The following is a 27,546-nucleotide window of genomic DNA, read 5'->3' as shown; positions in this document are numbered from 1 at the left end:
ATGGTTGTTTGTAGCTGCTATAATGTAAATGATAACAGGAACAACTTGTTCCATGGATATTTCACAACATTTGCTGTGTACATTCTGTGTACCTTTTACAGAGATGACAGTCCTGTATTTATCTATATTCAGGATTTTATTTTTGTATTTTTTATGGAATTTAGCCAATTGGAGATGGCAAACAAATACTTTACTATTATAAGCATGATGAATCATGTATATCATGATGAACAAGAGTTGCTGATCATGACTTCTTGACTGTGCCAGCTATAATAGCACAATTGAGGCTTTAATCTAACTGCATGTTGATGATATCCTTTGCATTGCTTTCTGTACATAGGCCTTGGCAGCCTAACTCATTGTGCACATTAAAAAGAGAAAACCAATATCCCATCCTTTTTTGTTTATTATAGAAGGCTTTGCTTTTATCCTCTTGTAAGATAATAAAAAGCTCTTGCTTTCACTTCCTTCTTTTGAATGGTTTGTAGGGTTATTATTTTTTCCATCATTTTTTTCCTTTCGGTGCATCTGACATGCCACACCACCACAAAAGATCTCTCTCTCTCTCTCTCTCTCTCTCTCTCTCTCCCTCTCTCTCCCTCCATTCTTTCATCATCATTTCACAGGTCTGTAATCTTCCCCGATGTTATATTGATCCATTTTTTTCTTACAAGGCAGCTTAATAGTTTCCACCATTCAGTTTACTTCTTAAAAGCTCTTTTCTTTTAAGACACAAGGATGGCAGCTTATTAAGGGTGCTACTTTCAGTGCTTCTGTTTATCCTCATCTATTCACCTGTCAAAAGCATAGAAGGGGTCAAGATGGAGGATGAGTGACAAAATGGCTCCAGAGCTCAAGTGTGTCATAATCTCTGACATATTTGTTATTGAAAAATTACCTTAAAATAATATAGTGAACATTATTTAACACATAATAAAATGTTATGTGGAAGTATTCAATGATATGGTGTAATATGGCACAATAAGAAACTGTATTACTGCTACCACTCCAAAGGTGGATTTAACTTGTAATTACCTTTGATGTCATTGCATCTACAAAATAGGTTATTTCACGTCAGATGATATTCAGTGTGATAAAAATAATAAAGATCTTAATAAATATTGGGGGTTTCATGGAGAGTGCGCTGTATGCTGTTATAATCAGTGCTTGTGATGTGATGCAGAGAATTGATTTATTTTAACAGTTCAGAAACTAGCTAGTTTTATTTTTTTCTTAAGGCTTTAACAGCAATATTGCCCGGATGTCCATTAATACATAACACTGTGAAAGAATTTGTTGAGATACACACATATGTACACATATAGTATACTTGTTGGTGTTGTCCCTTAGCTGCTTCCTGTTTGGGGTCGTCACAACAAATCATCTGATCTGCATATTTGATTATGGTACAGGTTTTACACTGGACATCCTTTCTGATGCAACTCTCCCATTTTATGCATATAGCATACTTGTTATTAAATCTTACTTAATTCTTATTTAAGTATTGAAATAGTTTTGAATTACATGGTCCAATGCTGCAATTAATTTCAACAGAAAACAACAGCTATTGTGAAATAATACCCGCATTCCATGCACAGGAGAGTCTGTTGGGCTGGGTGTGTTGTTTTGGTGATCAGGCTTAATCACACGTGACAGCGCAATAACAAAGCTACTGCTTCAAATTCTGCTCAGTCTTAGACACTTGAGATTCTTAACACGAATCTGATTCTTCGAGTCCAAATTCATTCAGTTAGGACATGAAACGTGTAAATACAAGCCTGGAAAGACTGGTTGATGATGCAAGCCTCAATTACTTTTCACACCAAAAGTAACATTTAAGAGACATTTTGCTAAAAAAAATAAGTAAGTCAATGAGAAGACAATCAAGTACATTAAAAAACATGAAGAAATCTAGGACTACATGGTTGTTTCATTGATGTTTTTTCAGTTGATACTGTGGGCTAATCATTTCATTTGAGCAGGTAGATTATGTTAGCATGAGCAATGATTTATGTGTGATTTTCAGGATTGCTTATGGGAGAAAAATTGGAGCTTCAATTGTAGAATTTCTATAGAGTGTAGATTCCCACATGCATGAATGTGTGTTGTGTGTTTGCTGATTTCTGTTAGTACTTTAGCAGTGTAAAAAACTGAGGCGTACAAAACACTAACCGGGACACATCATTTTCTCTCTTCTCAGTAATCCCCGTTAACATGATGAAGCTATTTAGGTTTTCCTACAATATTTTAGTGTTAACAGGGAAAGAACAATTTTGATTAGATAAGCAATTTTGGTGCATTCTTCTGTTTAAGCTTTAGCTTTCTTATTATCTTCATACTTTTGTGAATGTTAATGTTAACTACCTACTAAGTATCACATAGAGAAGCGCAGTTCAAGGCTTGTGTAAACCACAGGCTGGGGAGAAATACTCTACATTAGAAAACTAATTAGTCCAGACGGCTTTTTAGAATGCACTTGGCCCTCCCTCTGTTTCCAGACATTATCACAGATTTTATCTGCTCTGGCCATAATCTAAGGGCTGTAACTGACTGGCTTTTGGCCCTGTTGGTATAACACACACACACACACACACACACACACACACACACACACACACAGCTCATTTGTATTCTCACCTACACCAGCCCCCAACAAGTCTCTTTTCTCATAAGCAGCAGACGTGATCTCCTTGACATGCTAATTCTCATTTAATTGCATTTTTCTAATTTCTTTCGCCTCTTTCACTATTTTAATGCATAATGCTTCCAAAGGAAAGGAGACAAAAATGGAGATGTAGTGCACCCCCAACACCCCCACCCAAATCTCTATCTTATTGTATTTGGTCATTTATATATTTGTGCAGAAAGAAGCTCTTATGCAGTATTAGGACATTTTTCTACTCCTGAGTGCACTGTGATGTAATGGAAAGCAAATGGACTTAGATAAACAGAGCCTAAACAAAATCCTTTATGTGTTTGAATGAAGGAAAAATGATATGCCTTGTTTGGGGATGTGGATAGAGTAAGTAGAATCAATTGTATTTGCACAGTTTTTTGTTGTGTGGAACAGTGGATGCAGCCATGTTTATAGAAAATGAGAGCGTGAAGGTGTTGTTAACACAAACAAAAGCTGTGCCGGTGACGCTTTGCTAGCAACCAGATGATCCCAGACCTGAAGTCATCAACCATGCAGTGAGACTGTTAAGGCATGTCTGTTCACAGCACACACACCCACGGATTTGCATCAATCACTCATCCCCCTGTTTTCTCTATGTCTCTCCCTTTCCCACTTTCACTCTCTGTAATATACACAAATATTTCTCATGCCTCTGGCATCTTTTGGGTATCTGTCTGTACTTGTATCTGTAGCTGTAACTGTAAATGTATCTGTATCTGTATTAGTAGGTGTCTCTGTATCTGTATTTGTATCTGTAGCTGCTTCTTTTACATGTTTGTCTCTCTAAGCTTTTGTTTCTGTGGTTGTGCAACATAATTTTTTTAGTGTTTTTGCAGAAAACAGTTCAAGCATTATGTTTGAATAAAATACAAGCACGTACTCTAGTCAAAAACAATCTGACAGTCTTAAAGCAATAAGCAATAGTATATAAGCAACAGTGTGTTTATACAGATCATCGTCACGGCCGTGATTCATTGTGGCAGAAATCACACCTGTACCGATAACACACGATTGCGGGTGTGATATTACTGTTATCAATGATACTAACATTATTTTGTTTTTAAACAAGAAATTAATATTGAGTAACTGATATTATCGGACACAATATAGTCAAATGCACTGTTTGTTTTTTCTAGAATCTTGATAGAAACTAGAATCACTTTATAGCTTGTTGGTTACTTTCCTAGCAAGCTCACGTTTATGTGTACATTCGAGTTATAGTTGCTTTGGTGAAATTGGCTTCCCTTCTTCCTTTTGAACTTCATTTGACATGCTTTCAAATTTTAATGTAAAAATGTAGCGTTTGGCATGTCTGCTAATATTTTCAAACCCAGACGACCGGAGTGATATATGCACTGAAATGTCTCTGTGCGGTTATGCTAAATATAAGCACTCTTGGAACGCTGCTCAGCCAATCAAATGAAAAGACTAGAACTAGCTGCTGTAAAATTATATTTAAACCGTAAGGCTGTTGAATGTTCAATTCTGATTGGTCAGAAGGTGTTGATTATTATTTCCTACTTAAAGGAACACATAACCTGAGACAAATGAACTTTTTAAAAGGTTGAATCTTATTTAACAACTCAGGTGTCAATGGTTTTTAAAACTAATTTTAAAACATTTTCCGTCACATGAGAGTCTTCAGGGGGGGCACGGTGGCTTAGTGGTTAGCACGTTCGCCTCACACCTCCAGGGTCGGGGTTCGATTCCCGCCTCCACCTTGTGTGTGTGGAGTTTGCATGTTCTCCCCGTGCCTCGGGGGTTTCCTCCGGGTACTCCGGTTTCCTCCCCCGGTCCAAAGACATGCATGGTAGGTTGATTGGCATCTCTGGAAAATTGTCCGTAGTGTGTGATTGTGTGAGTGAATGAGAGTGTGTGTGTGTGTGTGTGCCCTGCGATGGGTTGGCACTTCGTCCAGGGTGTATCCTGCCTTGATGCCCGATGACGCCTGAGATAGGCACAGGCTCCCCGTGACCCGAGGTAGTTCGGATAAGCGGTTGAAGATGAATGAATGAATGAATGAATGAATGAGAGTCTTCAGGATGTTATGTAATATATTTTGAGGCCAATGTTATAAGGAATTTAACAAAAATAATTCATAATTCATCAGATGGTACAGTACAGATATACTATATGTGAAATTGTTACTCACTGAGACATAAGGAAAAAAAAACAAGCCACTGTGTGTGTATTTGTGTTTGTGGCCCTAGTGCACTAATGGTGTGAGTCTAACCTGGACAGTTGATGTCTCCATTTGAGTCCATGTTCATATTAGTAAAGTCAGTAATAGTATGGAGATTATTACATTGAGTGTAATGTTGAATTCTGCATGCACGTGCCAGGTATTTTTTGCTGGATGATGGTGATTTTTCACACTTGATTGTTTGCTTCACAGTGGCAAGAAAAAATTTATTATATTGGTGTTATTATATAACTAATAAATGATTCTGAAATCTTTCTGTGATGGTTCATGTTTCTTTGTTTGTTTATTTTATTTATGTTGATTCTGATATTTGATAGAATTAGGCCCACATGGCATACGACACATCACAGCTCTTCCTCACCTCACTGTTAATTAAGAACGAGCACCATTATTAACCTTGCATTTGTGAGACACTGTGAACCCTAGAGAATTTTCACATAGCCATGTTTAATGTTCTAATTAGTGCATTTCCCTATACTGTAAGTAAACATGTACCTCTTTCTCTTTATTTCTCTTGCTTTCTCGTTTGTTGGTTTGTGGGAGCTGGAAGTGGAAAGTGGGATTTGTGACACTGACTGGTAGCTTGTTACAGAAAGATACAGAAATGAGATACACAGCAAAAGGTTTTCATTGCATTTACAGATTAATTGAAGTCAAATTGTAATGATTCTTATGGAATCATATGTTAATTATAGTACAATGGATTGCATGCCTTCAACAGGTAATCTGAACACATCAGGATTTAGCTTTAAATTGAAATCACTTAGACTTAGATCACACATGCAGTGGAGGGAAGGAAAATCAGCTTGACATCTGGCATTTGACAGTCTTAAGTGCTTCTTAGTTGGGCTGACTGACATTTGCTTATTGTATGGAGTGCTAAGAACTAAACAGCTCCATTCCTAGGGTCATGAATGACAGAGTGCAGCTGGGCTGCCTGCAACCGAGACCCTCCAAAGCAGGCAAGGCTTCTTTTTTGAGCTTAATGCTTTCATTCAGTACAATCACTCCTCAGAGAGCCGTCGATTTGGAAAGAAAAGTATGTGCTATTTAAAGGGCACCCACAATCTCCGTCTGGCTTTCATATTAACAGTCAGCCTTGGGTTGTCATGACATCCAAAGTATAACACTTGCAGCCTAGCGTTGCACTGCTTTGTTAATTGATGGCACAGATGGATTAATGTCTATTTTCTGTTTGTTTGCCCAAGAGATTTTGTGCTGTTTCTAAATAAAGTGCGGTATGTAATTACAATTTGAAGCAGTGCTGCAGGTGTATGAACTGCAGAATGACTCATAATGAATGCTCATTCCCATGAATATGCACGTAGCAGAATTTTAAACATGTAAACCCAGTGGTTAGTCTTTAGGAGCATTCTGTGCTTGTGTGCTTGTACAGCACTTTTAGCTGACTTTCACTGCCATTAAGGACGGTTATTTTTTAAGATTTTATTTAAAGTTGTGCATATGAGCTGCTTTTTTTACATGCTGTTTTTGCACATACTGTCTTGCACACTCACTCAATTGCAATTAATTTTGACCACTATATTTCAGCCTCATCCAACTTCTGCTATTACACAAGTGTATATGTGTTTGCTAGAACCCTCTTTGTTCATAATAATATGATTTTGCACAATGTATTGTATAATATACTGTAAGAAATAAAAAATGCGTAGTGTAAAAATAAGACGATGATGGTGAAGATCTTAATGAAGAACAAGAAGTTTATTCCAGCATAGCAGTGACAAAATACCTGACGTACTTTGGGTTCATCGGAGTCAACAAGAACCCAGAGCAAATCCTGCTCAAGCATTATATACAGTTTTACCTTTTGGTAATTTAAATGAAGTTCCGCTTTGAATGTGTGTTGAGTGTAAGAATTGAATGTCTCCCAAATGGCTGGGCTAGACCTTGTTGTCTAGCTGATTGTCTTTAAATGTTAATCATGGTCACGTACACCTTGTTTTGGTATTGTTACAATTGTTATCAACCAAGTGGTCACTTTAAATGGTAATCGCGGCCACGTATACCTTGGCTTTGTATTGTTATCAACCAAGTGGTCACTTTAAATGGTAATCGCAGTCACGTAGACCGTTTGTTCGTGGTGATGCTTAATGTCCTGCTGCCGTTCCCATGGTTATAAGTGAATCAAGTTTATACGTTTAGAGTCCTAAACGTATTACCTTATGATACTTAAACCTTTTTAGGAATGAGCTCTTTTAGATGTGTACCTTGGAGTGGAATTTGGGTGCAATTTCTGTAATTTCTTACAATACAGAATGCAAAATGTTTTGCATTGTCTATTTGCACATTGTCTTTTGTCTCGGACTGTTTGCACTAGTTTGCACACGATGCCCTTAATGTGTCTAGGACAACTTACTTTAAGTCCTTAGCAATGTCATGTTTTATGTAGCACCATGGTCCTAGAGAAACCTTTCATTTCACTGTGTACTATGTCACCTATATATGGATAAAATGACAATAAAAGCTTATTGACTTCTTCTTGACTTCTTGACTTGACCTGGAATTGTGTCAAGATTTGCTGTTGTATAGGACTAACTAAGCAGTCAGAAGGTGAATAAGACTCGTTGCTAGAGCTATGTTAACACCTTAACTGTACATATGCTTGTGAAACTGAGAAAGTGGAACCAAAGAGCGTTAGAATGAGTAAACTGCAGCTAAACAGCTAAAGAGATACAGGAGGAGGGGGTGTACTGGCTTTCACTAGCTGCATTGAAAGCAGAATAAAAACACCTTATACTCTTTCTTTTATCAGTGTGGCATAACTGATGGGAGAACTAAGAGTTTGGTACCTGACAGTAATAATAATAATAATATATTTCCAAAATGACAAACCAAAGTAGCATAATGTAATCTAGTTACTTAACAGTGCAGCACCACTTGGTTAGCCACATTATGATGAGAATAAAAAGAAAAACAAGCAATAAATGTTATCAGTTACACCCTGATCCTACAGCACTCCTCAAAAGTAGCAGATATTACTGCCCCTAATGCTCACCTTTTTAATAGAAGCCTAGCCTCTGATCTAAAAATAGTTGCTGTCACCCCAGTTCTGAAATGATAAAAGGTACACCAATCACATCTATTCCTTAACATTTTGTATGTGACTTTCAAATCTGAAATCTGATAGCACAGATCCTGCCCTCATGATGGATGTTATTAACCTTCTCCTGTGTGTGGATTCAAGGACCCTTAATATCATTCTGCCTTCTGATCGGAATAGTGCATTTAACACATGCCGTTGCACACTTCCAAGCTGCTGGCATCATAGGGTTAGCCCTCTCCTGGGATTAAGCTTTACCTCATTTCACCATTTTATTACCATCAACAAACATAAATCCTCTTTAGTTTCTGTTACTTGAGGTGTCGCTTAGGGCTCTGTACTGAGTGGCCATATTATTCACAGTCACAATACTTTTCACTGTTATGAGGATGACACACAGCCTCTAAAAACAATACTAATCTAGCACAGTCTTACCACCGCTGTTTATTTTCCACCGCTGTTATTAACTCAACAAACTATTACCTTACATTTTTCAAATTAGTGCCAAACCTTTAATATCTAAACATTTATACCTGTGTACTGTAATATGACACTGATGGGTTTATTGATAGATTGTCTGAAACTGTTTAGAACAATTTGTTGATCTTTGTTGGATTACTTATTATCTCTTATACCACGACTGCATTCTTTCACATCCACACTACACCCTGTCCTATTCCTACCACACTGCATACCAGACTTCTATATATATAATGTAATTCTCTCTTACTATCTTTATGTTACACTCTATAGGTTACTCATCCTCTATCATATTCAATACTAAATTCTGGTTCTAGTATCCTCTAGTCCCACTTCACCTGTGATCCACAGATTTAGACTTTCATGGGTGACTGGTGTTGGAATTCACTCCCTCAAATCCTCCCTGAAGTCTCCTCTCTCATTATCTTTAGAACTCAAAACCCAGCTCTGTTCTCAATGTTAGAAATCTCTAAACAATTTCTCTTCTTCTATCCAGTAGCTCTTTCTGATTTCTGACTTTGTAACGGACCTTTATGTGACTGGTCTCTTTTTCATTCTGTTGTTTGTATGTGATGAGTATATATTTGTTATTTATTACTTGCTTGCTGTACATAAACAATGGGGCAACATAATAATAATAATAATACGGTAATAATAATAACTATTATTATTATTATTATTATTATTATTATTATTATTATTATTATTATTATTATTATTATTGTTATTATTAATGTTATTATTAATATTATTATTATCATCATTATTATTATTATTATGGTTATGATTATTATGTTATTAATTTATTAGATATATATTTAGATATGGTTATATTTATATTATATGTATTTATTTAAAGAAACCTTTCTAATTTCTCTTCCTGACTCATTTTCTGCCTGGCTTGTCATTCAGAGAGCCATAATGGTAAGCACAGTTGTTTCCAGCATAGCGGCATCGAAGGCCTGGATTACAGTACGGTAAGATAATTCAGTTCAACCTCAGCTCTGTCTTTAACACCTTTGTTAATTTAAGCTTATCTTTTTCCCCCTTTTCTTCCAGACAAAGTGCAAGATTCAGGTGCTAATATTGGTGGTGCATGGAGGAAACATTCTAGACCCAGCCAGTGGTGACCTGCAGGCAAAGGAGGCAGACGTGGCCACTTTGTCTTCAGTGCTGGAGAAAGTGGTACAGGCACACTTTAAAACTGCCACACACCAGATACTAATCAAGCTGGTGCCCTGTCCTGCTGTATGTGCAGAGGCCTTTTCCCTGGTTTCCAAGTGAGTCACTTAGATTGATTTAGAGTAATAAAGTAAGTTTTCATGTTAGAGAATATATTAAGTTAAAATAAGTAGGTACATTGATAACTCTCTTTATATGGGCATGTCTTGGGCTCCTTATAGAAATTTTGGCTGTGACACTTTAGACTGAGACACAAACTGATATTATCTTTTACATCAATAAAAAAAAAACATTTGATACATGATGGCATGTAACTTTCTTTTATATCCTAGTATTTTGCTGCCACCTCTTTATTGTTATAACATTTCTGTAAAGGTGCTCTATCTTGTTAAATCATAAAAAAAGTGTATGTGAAACATGGTTTTCTATGATATATATATGTATAGCTTTTTTTAATTAATTGCTGCACAGACCATCCATCTGCTTGTCTAAACTACAGTCAGCTAATCCCCACTAATCATTAATAAAGCAGGCACTCGATATAATATTCTAAGCAAATGCCTTCGAAATCAATCATTTTTCTCCTGGTGCTGTTTCAGCAGCAATTTGCTGATTCATTATTTAGTGTCATGAAACCATGCAGATAAATTTACATTTTTTTCACTTGGCAGACACTTTTATCCAAAGTGACTGAGTGACTGAACTGTGCAGGTGAGATTTAATTGGCTTGCTCAAGGCTCCAGCAGTGGCAGCTTGGTGTTACCACGAGTCAAACTTCATACAAGCTTTTGAGCAGCACTCTAGAGCATTAACCACTTAGTCACCACTCTGACAGTTCAGTTGCTTCACCTTGTTCAGTTTACCTGTATTTCCAATTCATTCCTAAGAAATCTGTGTGTGTGTCTGGGAAAAAGCGACACTAAGAAAATGTGCTGTGGCATGCTTAGTGAGCTCATTATAGACGCTGTTATAATCCGTCTTGACTGCTGTTGTTTTCTAAAGTCTATAATAAGTAAACAGCGGAAAAAACAGCTCAAAGCAGGCAAGTAATCATAATATGCATTAAGAAAAAATGTACCAGCAATATATTATCCCAAAGCCCTGAAATTGTATTTGTCAGTGAACACTTTTTATTTTTATCACCTCAAGTGGCTAATAGTGAAAAGCCTGTGTGATGCAGAGGCTAGTGTCATATATTTTCTTTTCTCAATGGGTTTATGCTCTGCTTTTGGTTTATTGGCATCAGTTGCTCTTTAAAACGGAGGGATGGAGAATAATAAATATTCAATGTTATGAGGTTCATAGGCTCATGGGGTATCAGCTTGCCTGCCATCCAGCATCCAGTCCTCAAATATTCATAGAATAGCAAAATAGTATTCATTCTTGAAATACAGTAAGTTGTCAAATACTTCATTCATACAAGAACTCCATGCACACTTTAATGAAATTCATTGTGCTGTATTTTAATCAAAGCAGGAATAGGAGAATCGGTTTGTGCAGAGTCAATCTGCATGCCATTATAAGCCAAAACAACTCCAGTGGGGACAGATGGATTTTGAAAGGCTGATTTAATATTCTTCTGAAATCTATCAGCCTGCTGCAGAATGCTTGTAGGATGAGAACAGACAGCATTAGAATGCCTAGATAAATGCACAGATAAATAGAATAAATAAAAGGAAATTTTAGGATTTTTAACTTTTGTAGGATTAGTTGCAAGTGTCAAGTTAATAAATATTCAAAAAAACTAAAATTTAAAGCTATGTCCAAACTGTATAATGCATGATTAAAAGTATTTCTGAGTTGTGATGAAGCCGCTGGTGCAGTAACATACTGTTAAAAAATATGGTACTTTAAAGAGTTTGGGATTCTACCAAAATATTTTTGATTGTTCTTACGTTAAAGCCATTTCTGCAGTCATTTCTTATATATAGTAATTTTGTGACGGGTGTGGGGATAAAAATGACCCAAATGCAGGATAGCTAAAATAAAACGGGATTTAATAACAAAACAAAAAAAAACATGAAACAGCCTTGAGCCTTGAGCCACGTTGCTCAACTAAATACTAATAACCATCAGACACATAAGGAACAGGTGTGCAGAGGCGGGAAGGAAGAGACAAGGGTGGGGCAGACACGTGACACCAAACATAAACAAAAGGCACGTGGCTCCCAACGCGCCAATCCCTTATCAAACCATATCCGAGGGGGCCACGATCCCGGCGAGATCCAAGAGGGGGAGGTGGGGGGAGCAAGGCACACAGCTCTCCACAGTCGAGCTGAAGGGCTGAGCGACATCCACAGCCGAGCTGAAGGGCTGAGTGACATCCACAGCCGAGCTGAAGGGCCGAGCGACATCCACAGCCGAGCTGAAGGGCCGAGCGACATCCACAGCCGAGCTGAAGGGTCGAGCGACATCCACAGCCGAGCTGAAGGGCCGAGCGACGTCCACAGCCAAGCTGAAGGGCTGAGCACAACCCCAGACACACTGCGGCCAGACCTACATGTCAAAAACCAGAAAGTTGGTAGGGCGGGAATAAAATCATCCGCCACAGAGAAAAAAATAAAACAAAAAAAATCCTTGGGACAAAATCTGGGCCTGCAACACCCCCCGTGGACAGGAAGTTAGGCAGCCTTCTCCATGGAAAACCAGAAAGTGAAGCGGCGTCCCTCACGGACAGGTGCAGGGCGATGTAGCAGGACATGAGCAAAAACCAAGCTGTGACATCGTCCGTGGCAGGAAGTGAGGCATCCCCCCCGGGAAACCGGAAGTGGAGCAGCGTCCCTCACCAGAACAGATGCGGACTGATGTCACACACACAAAAAAACAAAAGTCCAGGAATAAACAGAGCCGAGAGAACAGTCCGGAGAAAAAAAAAGCTCCCACAGAGACGGTCTAGGCTAACGCTATCCTGCTGGGTCTATAAGTGGCGGAATCCAACTGTCAGGGACGTGGGGATAAAAACAGACCCAAATGCAGAATAGTGTAAAAATAAAAGGGTTTATTAAATAAAAAACACAAAACAGGAACAAAGACACGACAGGGCTTGACACGAGACAAAACGGCTAAATAGACATGACAATTAACACATGAGGAACAGGTGTGCAGAGGCGGGGAGGAAGCGACAAGGGCAGGGCAGACATGTGAACATAGAACATAAAAAAAGCATGTGGCCAAAGTCTGGGCTGGATCCTGACAGGTAATGTTAAGGGATGAATAGAATTCATAGTTACTTTGTAGCTCACAGTCAAACTCAAAGACTATATAAACTCAAACATTGAGCAGGAATAAAGCATTACCACGTAGAATAGGTTTTTCTTTTTTCTTGAGTAACTACTGCTCTCTAATCAAATGCTTCATCAATGGCTCACAGAGAATATGACATCATTTGTATACTTTTTTGACTTCTAGCTTCAGGGTCTTGAAAACAAGATCGTTGTAAAACAAGACCCTTGTGAAAATAGATATTTAGCTGTGAATTAAACTTAAGCTTTTTAGAGCAAATCTGGAATCATTCTTCATGTTAATCAAAGTCCATCACTCAATAAAAGCAGACCATTTTTCCTATTTTTATTGACACTGCTGTGCTAAAATCTGGCATGTAAGCTCTGACCCTGAAGTTAATCCAAACCAATGTGTAGGAAAGAGTGAAATTTATTCTATTTATGTTGCTTTCTCAATTTATTTTAAAAATCATCTTTATTGTTGCACATCTTTCAGTACAGATCATGCCTAACACATCTACATGTATTTATTGTTTTGTTATTGTACAAGTACTTTTATAGTCTGAATTCCAGTGTAAAGTGAACAAATTGGATAAGAATAATATCTTTAAACAGGAACATGGCATTCATTATTTCTCACCCAATTTTCAAGGCTGGAATGTGTTCACCTGTTAGGTTAAAAAGGATATAATCTGATGATTGTCAGTTTTATCTGTTACCAATTTACTACCAGCCCTAGCAGTGGGATGATGTCATATTAACAATAAACAGCAGAAAATAAATACAATACAACGTGCCACCCCAATGGGTTATGAGGGGAAGTGAGAATGCATGAGCCAGACTTGAAAGAGTGGAGTAGCTGTTTCAAGCTACATCCCCACAGACAAAGGAGGCAATGTCCTGGACCTGGTTTTCACCCGTCCTTCTCCAGCTACAGACATGTCTGCTACCCCTCTACATGTCTCCGATCATCACCTGGTATCCTTCACCATCACTCTCCCTATCCTACCTAAAACTACCTCTCACCCCCTCGCTCTTAACCTCCACAACCTTCAATCTGTCTCCCCTTCTTCAGTAGCTTCTGGCACTCTTTCTTCTTTTCCTGATTCCTGAGTCTTTTTCCTCACTACCCTTGGACTCAGCCACAGATACTTTCCTCGCATCTCTTTCCTCTGCTATGAACTTTCTCTGCCCTCTGTCCACTAAACCCCAGAAAACTTCTTGTTCTGCTCCTTGGCTTTCAGATGTGCTGTGCAACAATCAAAGAGAGCTAAGATCATCAGAGAGAAAGTGGAAGAAATCACAACTTGATGCAGATTTTGGTTCTTACCGTACACTCCTTGCCAAGTTCTCCTCAGATGTGACTTCTGCCAAGACTTCCCTCTACAAGGAATAGCTTGAAGCTTCGTCACAAGACCCTCAGAAGCTCCACAATATCATCCCTTCACTAGCCAACCCCCCGGCTCCACCTTCTTTATCCTCCCTGATTGTAGAAGACTTTGCTTCTTTCTACCATGAGAAGATTGAGGAAATCTTCAGGACCTTCACTTCTGCCCCGACTGAACTTACATCTCACAGTATGGGTTCCCCCACTCCTTCATTGTCGCATATCTCAACTGTAGCAGCAGAAGAGATTTTACAACTCATCCAGTCTTGCAATCCTATCACCTGCCCATTGGATCCACTCCATTCCATTATGCTACAGACCATGCAAGACCTTCTGCCCTTCATTACCACTATCATTAATAAATCCATAGCATCTGGTCAGGTACCAACTACTTTGAAGAGAGCAAGGGTTATTCCCATCCTATTCCCATGAAACCTGCTCTGGATCCATCAGACAAAAATAACTACAGACTGGTATCACTTCTCTCGTTTCTTTCAAAAATTCTTGAACGCATTGACTATAATCAACTTTCTGTCTATCTCTCACAGAACAACCTCCAAGATCCCAACCAGTCTGGCTTTAAAGCAGCTCATTCCACAGAAACTACATGCTGCTAGATCAGCCAAACTGTCATCCGTCCTTATTCTAATTGACCTTTCAGCAGCATTTGATACGGTCAACCACAAGACTCTCTTGTCCACCCTCAGGTGTCTTGGGATTTGCGGATCAGCTTGGGAATGGTTCGCTTCCTACCTGGAAGGACGCTTATATTAGGTAACATGGAGGGGAGTGACATTTGCTCCACTCAGTCTATCCACTGGTGTCCCACCGGGCTCAGTACTTGGTCCTTTTCTTTTCTCCCTGTATACTCACTCTCTTGGTGAAGTTATTTCCTCACATGGGTTCTGTTACCACTGCTTTGCTGATAATACACAACTTATCCTCTCTTTCCCACCCTTAGATACCACAGTTTCTCAGCATGTCTGGCAGAAATATCGGATCTCAGCTTGTCTGGCAGAAATATCATCATGGATGACTGCTCATCAGTTAAAGCTCAATCCTAGCAAAACTGAACTGCTGTTCATCCGAGGTGATTCATCCCCAGGTCATGATCTTGCTATATCCCTGCACAATGATCTGATCTCCCCTTCAGCCACAGCTTGCAACCTTGGGGTAACCATGAACAATCAACTGTCCTTTTCCTCTCATGTTGCTAATGTGACTCGCTCATGTTGCTTTCTTCTCTACAACATTAGAAGGATTCAGCCATTTTTGTCCACACAGGCTGCTCAGGTACTTGTTCAGTCTCTTGCCATTTCAAGACTGGATTACTGCAATGCACTGCTGGCAGGTCTACCTATGAACGCAATTCATCACTGGCTATTTTTAAACGGCAGTTGAAGACCTACTTATTCAGGAAACACTTCAACTAACACTTCTTTCCCTATCTTTTGCATTTATTAAAAAAAAAAACAACTTTGAAACTTTTTCATTGTAACTTGAACAATGAACAATTTTTTAAACTCATGGTATCTTAAGAATGTAACTTAGTGAACCAGCAATAATGTATCCAATGATAGAGATTTAAGCACTTATGTATGTAGCTCTGGATAAGGGCGTCTGCCAAGTGCAGTAAATGTAATTATTATTTTTATTTATTTTAATGGATCTCTTGTCAGCTCTCGTCAAATCTAAAAGAAAAATAACACACATTATACTGCTTGTGTGTCGCTCGGCTCAGCTTGGCTTGGCTCTGCTTGGTCTCGATCGACACATTCTTTATCTGGCATCTCTCTCTCACTGTGGGATTACTTCAGTGGGTTTTTGATCATGAAAAGGTGTAACCGATAGAACGTCTCCTCACTTAAGTATTTTGAGACCTGACATTTGAAACTTTTGTCTTTAAAATCAAAAGATGGATTGCATCCACATTTCTAGGTATGAGTCATAAGAAGCTGTGCATGAGTGTGAGAGAGACGGACAGAGAAAGTAAATAAAAGACAATAGCATGGCTACCTCATAATATTGTGCTCACTGTCATGGGTTATGGTCATGGTATTCCTTTCCACTCATGCTACCTTTTATTTTAATTTATATTATTTTATTTATTTGTTTACATATATTTGGATGTATATTTGCACCTTACAAGTTCACTGTTTACATTTATTCATTTACTCATTCAGATTTACGGGTTATAGTCACTCGGTTTATGTATGTCTATTATTGCAAGTACACTGCTGTTACATCCATACAAATCTGATTCTGTATTGTACTAACTGCTCATATTATTATACAAACTGTCTATATTGCATATTAATTATATTGCATTGCCAATGTAAACACTTGATAAGAGAGACGAGAAACTGTATTTCGATTCCTCTGAATGTCTGCACATATGGTGGCATGACAATAAAGAACCTTGATCCTTTATCCTTGAAACTTTGATAGGTTGAAAAGCTATAGCCTTTATAGGTTGTAAAGCTATGAAAAGCTATGGCCTAGTAAAGTAAAACATGTACCAGGGTGCCAGAGTGACAGCACCACCAAGATTGCATAATACATTACTTACTGATATGATACTGTAAATAAATTGAATCCTAGGAGGGACTTGGAGGTGCTATGCAACCTGCTGCTTGTGTAGATATAGCATAATTAGTCGTATAGTTTCCTGCCCTTGTTGTGGTAATGACTGTGCTCGTGTCAGGACATCTCATGTAAACATGACAGGAGCAAGCTTAGACACAGAGCCACACAGCTCAGGTCATGCTCTCTGTGGGGTGAGCTGCCTGCTGGGAGCATAGACAGCGACTCAGCACCATCTGTATTTAGAAGAGAAGAAAACCTGAAGGATAGACAGAATGAGGGAGTGATTAGACAAGACACGTTTCACACACACTAGTACAAGTAATACATCAAGAGAGAAAAAATATTGATCTACAGAACCAGTCCAAATTGAATGTTTTTACTTTCTAAACATGAGACACCAAGTGGGACATTTAAAATAAACTGTAGTGCTCCTGGACAACAATTAGTTGTTTTTTTTTTAGATTAGAATCAGGAACAAATGTAAAAAGATTCAAAAGATACACAGATTTAAATGTGACACCAATATCTAGGCCAGAAAAGAGGAATAATGTATATGCTGAGTGCTGAGTTTGCTGTCTTTATTAAGGAGTGTGGGTTCAAAGTTCATCCTGGAAACGAATTACTCCTACATCAGTGGCTGTAAATTATATAATATACAGATAAAGGTATACAGAAAATATACAGATAATAAAATATATTTATATATAACAGGGAAGAAATTTGTGTAAATATGAATGAATAATGCCCTCTAGGAGTATATGAATATGGAGTATGGCTATGTATTATGAGAAGGGTTAAAACAAGATTTAAGAGGGAAAAGCATTTTCAGTTTTCTGTCCAGAAGAGATGAGTGAGAGGCTGCAGATGATGTTGTTACTGATGAAGTGCTTTGTTTACTTTCTTGCCTGATTAGGTCTGGAGAAAAGTTTAAACAAATTTAGGCCGTGCCAGTTCAAAGCAGGTACTATAATTGACAGTTGCATTTGGACCGATTTGCTTTGTAGTATTTCTTTTTTAACATGGATTTATTTTCTCTGTGTTTGTTGCAGTTTGAACCCTTATAGCCACGATAAGAGCTGTGTGTCGAGCAGTGTAGACCACCTTCCACTATCAGCACTCCCTCTTCTTGCTGTTGCATCACCACATTACAAGGAGTCTGTGGCAAGTGTCATCTCCCGAGCCAATGAGGTCTACCGCATCTTCTTACAGTCTCCTGATGGACATGGCTTCAGTGGTCAGGTTGTTCTCTTGTTATCTTATAGCTTTGGGTAAAAAAGCATAAAAACTGGGATGATTTAGAAAAAATCAATTTCTGATCTGAGATTTTTATTATAGAAACTTGGCTTCACTTTTAAGAGAGTGGTTTTGGAACAGTTTTGAAGTGGAATTTCACAGGACTTTTAGCATAATATATAGATTGAAATGTAATGCAGAGTGGTTTGATGAAAAAAGTTAGAACTTCTGGTTTCTTTACACTGATATATTCCTGTGATTTAGGAATTAGGGGTCATAATGTCTACAATTTTACATTTTATTTTTATAGTATGTTATCCAGACTTCCACAGAAGTCACTGTGGAAGTTTTGATTGGATACTTTTTGCTAACACTTTACTTTAAGGTTTAAGGTTATTAACTGAAATATTTTTTTTCCATCTAAAACAGAAAAAAAAATACAAAAATAAACAAAATACACCTGCACTGAATAGTTTTTATTGAGCCATGAATAGTGAACATATGGTGAATGAGCAAGAAATGAGTCATTAAAGACTTTTATTCATCAATGATGTTGCCACTGACAATCCATTGACATGTTTCAAGGTTAGTCCAGCTATTGATTACTTGACTTAATAAGTTTATTCTGTAGAAAATTCTTAGTGTTACATATGAAATATGTTAATACAATGCTCATGTATGCTCATGTAATGGTTTCAATAATTTGAGTAATGAAATGCGTTACCCTCTTTTTTCAGGTATACATGGACTTTACCTCTTATTGGGTATCTCACGTTCTGGTAAAGTTTAGGGGCTTTAAAAACTTTGGAAACCTGGTTCCAATGTCTAAATATGCATCTAATCTTCTCAATTTGACTGACTGTACTGTCAAAAACAGTACAATGTCAATCAAAACAATGGGTGGAATTTTCAACTTTTACCAGAGCAGTAATGGGTATTATACCTGGGGCATGAGTCATTCCTGATGAGTCATTCCAAACAATAGTAGAAGTGTCTCTCTACTCCTTCTGCCTCCTAATGTGGCATGATAGGTCCAATAATACACACTTGTGAGTTTGTGAATCAGCTTGTGTGTGGACCAGGACATTGATAGGCAGCATGTTTAACACACCTGATCTCCATAATCTTTGAAAAACTATGCACTGTGATTAGGCTTTGAGTTTTTGATTTAGTCGGCATGGAATGATTGGCTTTTGGTTTTGAAGTATATGTCTGTTTATATGAGCTCAAAATGTATGTTTAACATTCATACACATGTAGAGCGCACCAGACTTTAACATATGCCTGATTTCCGTAACTGCCATTGTAAACAATACTGCCCTCATGTTTTAAGCAGATATGTGAGCATGTCCATAAACATATTTGTTTAATTGTTTTGTAGCTGTAATTAAGAACAATAATGAACTTATTGAGAGTCATATTGAAGAGTAGCCAAAGAAAGCCAATGAGTCCGTAATGAAATGGGGTGGTTTTAGGTTCTGACTTTGTGTGTTTGTGTATTCTGTTTTCCAGGTGTGTATGTTGGGTGACTGTGTGGGTGGCGTGCTATGTTTTGATGCACTGTGTTTCAGCAACAGTCCGCAACATGACAAGCCAAGACATAGAGGGAGACACAACAGTTTGGAGAGCCTAAGGGTCAGTACTTAAAGCTAAAATCACTCCTCTCACTTTCCTCTCATCTAGCTATTGATTCAGTTTGGTGTTTTCTTTCAGCTTGAGTATATCTTCCCTTTTTGTCTTCTTTGAGCTGGGTTTCAACTTTTCTCTTTCTTAAACATCCATATCAACAGGATAACCCTGGACTTCTGACCGAGGAAGACTGTGGCTTGAGCTCCAGCAAGCGCCAAAGCAAAAGCAACAATGACATTTCTTGTGCCACTGATAGTCAGCATCCATTTCGCAGCAGGTATATTTTTTTAAATATGGAACACACACATTACAGAATGCTACATTTTTATCATAAAAATACACCTTTGTTGAAACTGAACTAATACGATACATATCGTCGCTGTCGGGCGGAAACCTCGTATGTCCAAATTTTGTCAATTTCATATTTTTTCTCATATCGATACTATTGGTCAGTCCCCACGTGGGTCTGTTATTTTTACAAGTTATTAACCAATCTAAAGTCTTGACGCAAATCTCATAACTCCATTGGACACTTCAACTGTCTGAGAAATCTCGTAACTCCACCTCTTCTTCACTCCACGGGAGAGCTGCGCGGCATATTTCTCCTCAAGATTAAGAGTCGCAACGAATCAACACGTCTTAAAGTGATATCTAAAGTGATTTTTGTGGGGCTCAAATAAAAAAAAAATCTTGACCCCCTCTAGTTCTGGTGCTCATCTGAGGACAGGAATTTAGCGCAAGACAATCCACTGCAACGCGGACTAAACCCTGTGCATTGCAGATAAGATAGGATTGTATCTTACAATGTCAAGGCAAACGGTTATGTTCAACCGTCATGCTCATCACTTTAAGCAAGCTGGCTGGCTTTTTGCCTCGTTATTATACGTCAACATGCCGTATAACGTAGTGAAACGATAATTTGAACTTTTAAATTATTAATTATTATTATTATTACCACTATTAAATTATTGTTTTTATTATTACTTTACTGACTTTAAGTCAGCCTACTTATAGACAATGCCTCTCTTGGCACTGTGCATGTAAAACACTGTTTTTTGGACACTAACAAGTGAAAATAGTAAGATTAGATACATTTGAGTATTTCTGTTTTGTTAAAAATCGATAGCTGTAATGCTTCTGTGCAGAAAGAAACCTGTGAGCCACGAAGGTAGGTTTGCGAGCAGATTAGACTAATTTCCACCTATTAGACAGCCTAATCAGCTTATCGTGTTTTGTATTGCATCACTTATAGCTCTTAAACCTTTAAAATAGAGTTTAGGAAGATGTATGTAACTACAGTCATTAGCTTTGGTTAACTATTGAAGCCTTTTCTCTTGTAAAAAGGCTCAACGTGACCGCAGACTTTATTGAACACTGCTGGCAGCAGCGACGTCGGTGTCCGTACTGTTCTTATCAATAACATCATAATCTCGTATCTCCCTGCTCCCAAGTCATAAAGCTTGTACTGTATCTCAGATAAAACGTGACTTTGGAAAAATGTTGTGTTAATGTTGGTACACAACAGTATATGATAGCAATATAAGGTATAATAACAACTTTAACGATACAATGTTTAATAGAGTTTTTTTAATTTCCTGAAAAATAATGGTTTTGGAGGTACGAGGATTCCGCCCGACAGCGACGATATGCTTAAGTATTTCATGATAAAGAAAATATATTCAAATGTTTCTTATTTTTTCAAGCCTTTCTGTGATTGTCAAACAAGCATTATACTTTAACATCTATCAGCTTAGGCTGTGGGCTTTCAGCTGAAAATGGCTTTTTCACTGAGCCATTAATAATACAACATAACTGGTCTGCCTTCTGCTGCCTTTATACATAAATAGTCTAAACAGTTTCTTCCTGTATACACACAAAAGAGACCAAAAGAGGAAATTTCCTTCTCTATTGTTTTGAAATTTCCCTAAAGGTCTCAAAGTAGAATATTCTTAATATTGTATGGCTTATCATTCATAAAAATGATCTTTTTCAGTGGACGCCAGTGTGGGTCAAATACTATGTTCAAATCTATTATTAACACATACAAGCTTTGCGGTACGATTTGACAATACACCCATCAAAATGTACCTCATTCGATTTTTACCACAGTGACTGAACACTACCTCCCATCTGTAGACATTATATTACATACAATAATACAACACTATAATAACATTTTTTCATTTATATTTATTTAGAATGGTGAAGCTCTGTTGCATGGCATAAGCATTTTTTTTCCATCCAATCCACAACCCTTGTATTTCAGCAGGAATTAAATAACAGTGCACTTTTTACACACGTGGACAAAAATGTTGGTACCCTCCGGTCAATGAAAGAAAAACTCACAATGGTCACAGAAAAAACTTTAATCTGACAAAAGTAATAATAAATAAAAAAAATCTATGAATCTTAACCAATGAAAGTCAGACATTGCTTTTCAACCATGCTTCAACGGAATTATTTAAAAAATAAACTCATGGAACAGGCCTGGACAAAAATGATGGTACCCCTAACTTAATATTTTGTTGCATTATTATTGGATTATTTATTGTATTATTAATGGCTCAGTGAAAAAGCCATATTTTGTTGTTTGTGTATAAACAAACAAACAAATAAAGCTAATCTCCATAAATACAACAGAATTAACACATCATGAGGATTAGGTTCAGTCATAAGTTAGGCCAACTGTAGCAAAAATAAAACATACTTCCATACAACATACTGTATATAGTCTTATATTGTTCTATAGTGTCTAGAAATTGCTTAAATCTGGTTCTGTTTTTCACATTTTAGAATTTTCTCTCCTCTAATTTCGTCGCTGTCGGGTGGAAACCTCGTACCTCGTCCAAAATTTTGTCAATTTCATATTTTTTGTCAGTCCCCAAATTATGTCAGTCCCCACGTGGGTCTGTTATTTTTACAAGTTATTAACCAATCTAAAGTCTTGAAAATAGCTTGAGCGCAAATCTCTTAACTCCATTGGACACTTCAACTGTCTGAGAAATCTCGTAACTCCACCTCTTCTTCACTCCGCGGGAGAGCTTTGTGGCATATTTCTCCGATGGAGAGAGTGTAGAGAGAGAGGAAGCAACAGTGAGAAACCCAGAAAGAAACAGAAAGAAACCCGTGAGCCACGAAGGTAAGTTTGTGAGCAGATTAGACTAATTTCCACCTATTAGACAGCCTATTCAGCTTATCGTGTTTTGTATTGCATCACTTATAGCTCTTAAACCTTTAAAATAGAGTTTAGGAAGATGTATGTAACGATACAATGTTTAATAACTCAAAAAATACGCCGTTTTTTTAAATTTCCTTAAATATAATGGTTTTGGAGATACGAGGATTCCGCCCGACAGCGACGACCCAATTCAACTCAAGAAAGGCCATAAAATTAGCTAAAATGTGGAGAACAGGGAGTATTCCTGGACCAATGTTGGAAAGTTGGCCCGGAGACTGGCAGTGAGACTCAAGCTAATATCTACCCTCCTTCTAAATCACCAGCTATTGAAAAGCTTGACACCAGACAGCGGAAAGTCTTCTTAGCGCAGCACTGTGTACCAGTGTTCAGCGGCCTGACCCATAAGGAATAAGCTTAAGCAGGTGAAAGCAGCTGTATAGTGAAGGTTATCCAACCTTCTTTGTAGCCTTGGGCTTGGCAAAATGCCCACTGCCCTTGTGTGCATGGCATCTTGTGTGTAAAGGCTTGGTGTATAGGGTTGTGTGATAGCTGAAACAATAATGTTAGTCCTCCAGGAAATACCTCTCTGTTAGTAGTGCTACTGTGTTTCTCTTGCTTTTCAATCTCTTGAGTCTAGAAACACTGCTAATATTTTAAAAAACCTTGAAAGCAGTTCAGCTTCAGGTAGTGTGACACCAGTTACAGGTTTCAGCATTTCATTGAATAGAAAAGGACATACTAGAATACAATAGGTAGTTGATAGTTGAATAGTGTTTCCTCCAGATCTGAAATAGACTTGGGAGGCTTTATTTTTTACAGATGTTTATAAAGATTTTTTTTTCGGCTTTTTTTACTAGCTTGTTATCTTGTTATTTGGTTCACTTTCAGTGTTCAATTCTAGGACATAGGTATTTGTCGTATAAACAATCATTCAGTTCGATTCCAGGTTTTGGTCTAGATTACACATCATTTTTTTTTTTAAAGAAAGAAAACAAGACTGCGTTTATATTTTTTGCAAACTAAAATCTTATCGGTTTTAAATCTTTATATATAGCCTAAGAGAAATTCTAAATATAGTACCTGCATTACAGCATGAAACTATGATTCTTACACAAGAGCAAAAATGCTGATTCATGCATAACTGCTCATTCATCTGTATAATTATTAAGCTCCTGGTAAAGTGGAGCATACAGTTGTGGGATGGGCATGGTCATAACCTTATATATATGCAATTCTTGAAGTTAATAAAAAAAAAATAAGTGAATATTAAAAGCTCATGTGACTGTGTGTGTGTGTGTGTGTGTGTGTGTGTGTGTGTGTGTGTGTGTGTGTTTGTGTGTATAGTCAGGTCCAGGATAAAACAGACTTAAACTCAAGAGGAATCAATCCAAAGTGGAATCCAGGTCATTTTGACTTTGAGGTGTCGGAATGTTTCCTGCTAGGCTGTCCACTTGGACTAGTGTTAGCCCTGAGACGCACTGTTCTTCCTTCAATCAAAGGTCAGTGTCATGCTAAAGTACCACAAGAACACAAGCAAATACAACTTTAGCATAAAAATCCCCAGCTCATCCTTTGCCCATTGCCTTCTCCATGCACTGTTAGTTTACACTTGACAGACAGTCTAATTATTTTAACTTTAACATCCAGTGCAGAGCTGTCACTACATTACAGTGGCAAGCCTTCAGTTACAGTGGCTTGCAAATCATTTCACCTCTTACAAATAGAACAAAGATAATTAAGACCATACTATTTGTCTATACACGCACTTACTTTATTACTTTTTTACACCTCTTTCTGGCAGTGACTCAGCTTCACCCGGCCTGCTCGCAGATCTTCAACCTGTTTTACCACTCTGACCCATCCGCCTCCAGACTGGAGCCCCTCCTGCATTCTTGCTTTCACCAGTTGCCTCCATTCCCTGTTTCACGATACCAGCGCTACCCGCTAGGCAACGGATGCTCAACCCTCATTGGTGAGGTTGAGATTATTTAAACCAGTTTGTTTGTTAATGCTTTTGTAAAACACTGTTGTCAATTTTTTAAACATGATATACTTCTTATCATGTGAAGCATGTTATTTATATAAAATATTATATTTTAATTTTTATTTTATTTCTCCTTATACAGTAAATGCACTTCTAAACAGACAATGCCAAACACACTATGCAACATAGACACTTTCCAGGCACACAAATTACAGTTAACATGTGCAAACACTTTCTGTCTAAACGGGCCATAGAAACAGTAGCTTCATCTCTGCAAGACCTGCATTTTAAATGTAATTGTAGCTCACTGCTTTTGTCTTCCTGTCTCCTCTGTTCTCCCTCAGGATCACCGAAGCACTTGCACTCTTAGCACTTTCTCTCTATTTGTCAATCTAGCCACAATCCCCAGAGTTGCATTTTCTCTATAAGCTACCTTGAAAAGAGAACATTATAGTCTGGTTTTTGGGACACATATTTATTAACTAATGTTTCCGTTACTTTGGCATTAGACGCCTTTAATAAAATAGGTTGGCTGACACTGAAAACTAACACAAATGTTGTAGACCTTGAGTATGAAATACGACAATGTGATATGCATCTGTTTATTGTTTGCCAAACATCAAATCAAAACGTGTGGTATTATAATAGTTATAATATTTCTATATGGTGGTCTCACGGTCAAAAAACTGACATTAATATTAATATAGCTTCTGCGTATGGAACTTGAGCATAATTAAAACCGTAATCTTGCATCACAGCAGTAATGATCCAAAGACAGATAAATGACTTACAGCCTCAGGGAAATAAAATGCAAACTGAGTGAAGAGACTGAAGCAACACTCTGTTTACCACAAGAAAAGCTTTTAAAAAGTATTTACATGTAGTATAAATGTTCTGGTAATTGGGTTTATAGCCACATATGAAGAATCTCTGAAACAGCCCCTGTAGGAAAGTTAGAAATGTGATTATTGTCTTTAATATCCAGGAAGAACTGGTGTGTTTCCTTTTTTTTTTTTTGGTAATAATTTTCTTGGTGTCAGTTTCATTGACTTCAGTTCTAAGCTTATTCAAAGGAATATTGCAGCAAGGCTGGTTTTGCAGAGTTACTTGTGCCTCTTTATTTATAGGAACTGTCAAAAACCTATTTTCCCCTCTATTTTGCAAATATTGTATTAGTCTTCATGAGCACGGAACTTGCGAGTCTCCAAGTTTATGATACTCCTCTCCTACTGGCCAGAGTTCTTCATTTGTATTGTGCTCAGTTGTATTGTTGAAATGTCTGTGCTTTATTAGGTCTACATGTCTACATAAAAATCTGTATCATGTAAGACTTACATGTCTGTGTGTCTAATTATTACCTACAAGTGATTTACCAGAGTTTCATTTCATGCACAGAAGGAGCTGTTTTAAAATTTTATGTCTAGTTCTAAGAAAGGAGCACCATGTCGGTTGAGTCTTTATGTGTTTATCTCTATCTTTGTCCTTTCTTGCTGTTTTTTCTCCCTTTATTTCTTTCTTCCTTTGTTTCCGAGACAGGGTTTTAAGCAAAGCAGACATAAACCACTTATGGTGTGTATTTTGATAAATGTGTGTGGGCTACTTGCCCTTTTCCTATTTGCATATATTATGTTGCTGAATTAATTCAGGCATGGATTTTAGCCATGCTGTTTGGCTCACCAGTGCTGCCTGTTTCTTGCTGCTGTTCACAGATAGTGGCAGAGCTAAAACTGGGTACCTTTGTCAAACTATTCTGATAAGGCTTGCCCTGTTTAAAATTCACACCTGCATCCATCTGCTCTCTATCTCCTCCATCTTTCATGCTATATGAACCTCACCTTCCCACTGCGCTGCTCTCAGGTTTGTCATAATGGAAATTCCTCCGTCCCTCTCCTTTTTCACCTGCTCCAAACAGCTCTTTTTATAAGCATCCAGGCTCTTGCTGTCCACAAACACACTATGCTGGTAAATGGAAAATGGCAAAATAGCCAATTGTTAAAAGGGCATAGGACCAGAAGTGTGAACCTCTGTCACTTTTTTATTACTGTGATTGACACCGTAACTGAGCCTTGCCTACTGGGATATTACATTAAGTGCCTTAGTAAAATGAGACCATATAATGTATGTTTTGGCTCCATTACACCATATGTTGAAGACATACACATAGAGGCAGATGTTACAGCTACGACTGCCTCAAAAACATTACTGTCATGGTTTTGGAGAAATTAGCACTTGACTACATTATTCATTAGCATTACTTTGTCACATGTCTCTCTGGTCACTCACACTTGATCTGTGTTTTGCCTCATTAGCTCCTACTGAGGTTTTGGTGTCTGTACCTCATTCTCATGCTGCTGTTGATCTTGTGTTTGGTTGTTGCTTTGTCTGCCATAGTCTGGCTAATCGTCTGTATGTTTTGCTCTTTTGTGTGTATTCACTACCTTAGTTGTTAATTATAAATTCATTTAGGTCCTGAGGCAATATTATAGTGTATGCTTGCATTACATATTGATATTACACTGCTAAGGATATATTTGTCTCCATCCAAGTTTGCTGAATGTGCAATGAACAACAGAACATTTACATTTATGGCAACTGGCAGACACCCTTATCCAGAGCTATGTACAAAAGTCTCTATTGATGAATACATTAACACTGGTTTGACTTCATAACAAACTTATTATTTAGTGTAAGCATATAGTTTTTGTACTAAAATTAGCTTCCAATT

At 37.7% G+C, this 27,546-nt stretch overlaps 1 protein-coding gene across 8 annotated transcripts in view; it reads left to right on the top strand.

The window, feature by feature from the left end:
* The window catches only part of LOC132858262 (membrane-associated phosphatidylinositol transfer protein 3-like), a 53,375-nt gene that overhangs the window by 7,080 nt on the left and 18,749 nt on the right, over positions 1-27,546 (top strand). For 7 of the 8 annotated variants that reach the window (XM_060888523.1, XM_060888521.1, XM_060888520.1 and 4 more), the window contains exons 3-9: positions 9,334-9,398; positions 9,481-9,701; positions 17,847-18,036; positions 19,543-19,665; positions 19,821-19,936; positions 24,182-24,336; positions 24,639-24,809. In XM_060888523.1, the coding sequence (XP_060744506.1) occupies positions 9,334-9,398; positions 9,481-9,701; positions 17,847-18,036; positions 19,543-19,665; positions 19,821-19,936; positions 24,182-24,336; positions 24,639-24,809 (1,041 nt within the window). The remainder of the gene's footprint in view (positions 1-9,333; positions 9,399-9,480; positions 9,702-17,846; positions 18,037-19,542; positions 19,666-19,820; positions 19,937-24,181; positions 24,337-24,638; positions 24,810-27,546) is intronic. The other variant, XM_060888526.1, reaches the window with a different exon arrangement.

This window comes from Tachysurus vachellii, chromosome 15 (assembly GCF_030014155.1).
Source record: "Tachysurus vachellii isolate PV-2020 chromosome 15, HZAU_Pvac_v1, whole genome shotgun sequence".
In the NCBI taxonomy this organism is placed as follows: Eukaryota; Metazoa; Chordata; class Actinopteri; order Siluriformes; family Bagridae; genus Tachysurus; species Tachysurus vachellii.
The sequence above is the reverse complement of the archived record's forward strand: the minus strand, read 5'-3'. Positions and strand labels throughout refer to the sequence as shown.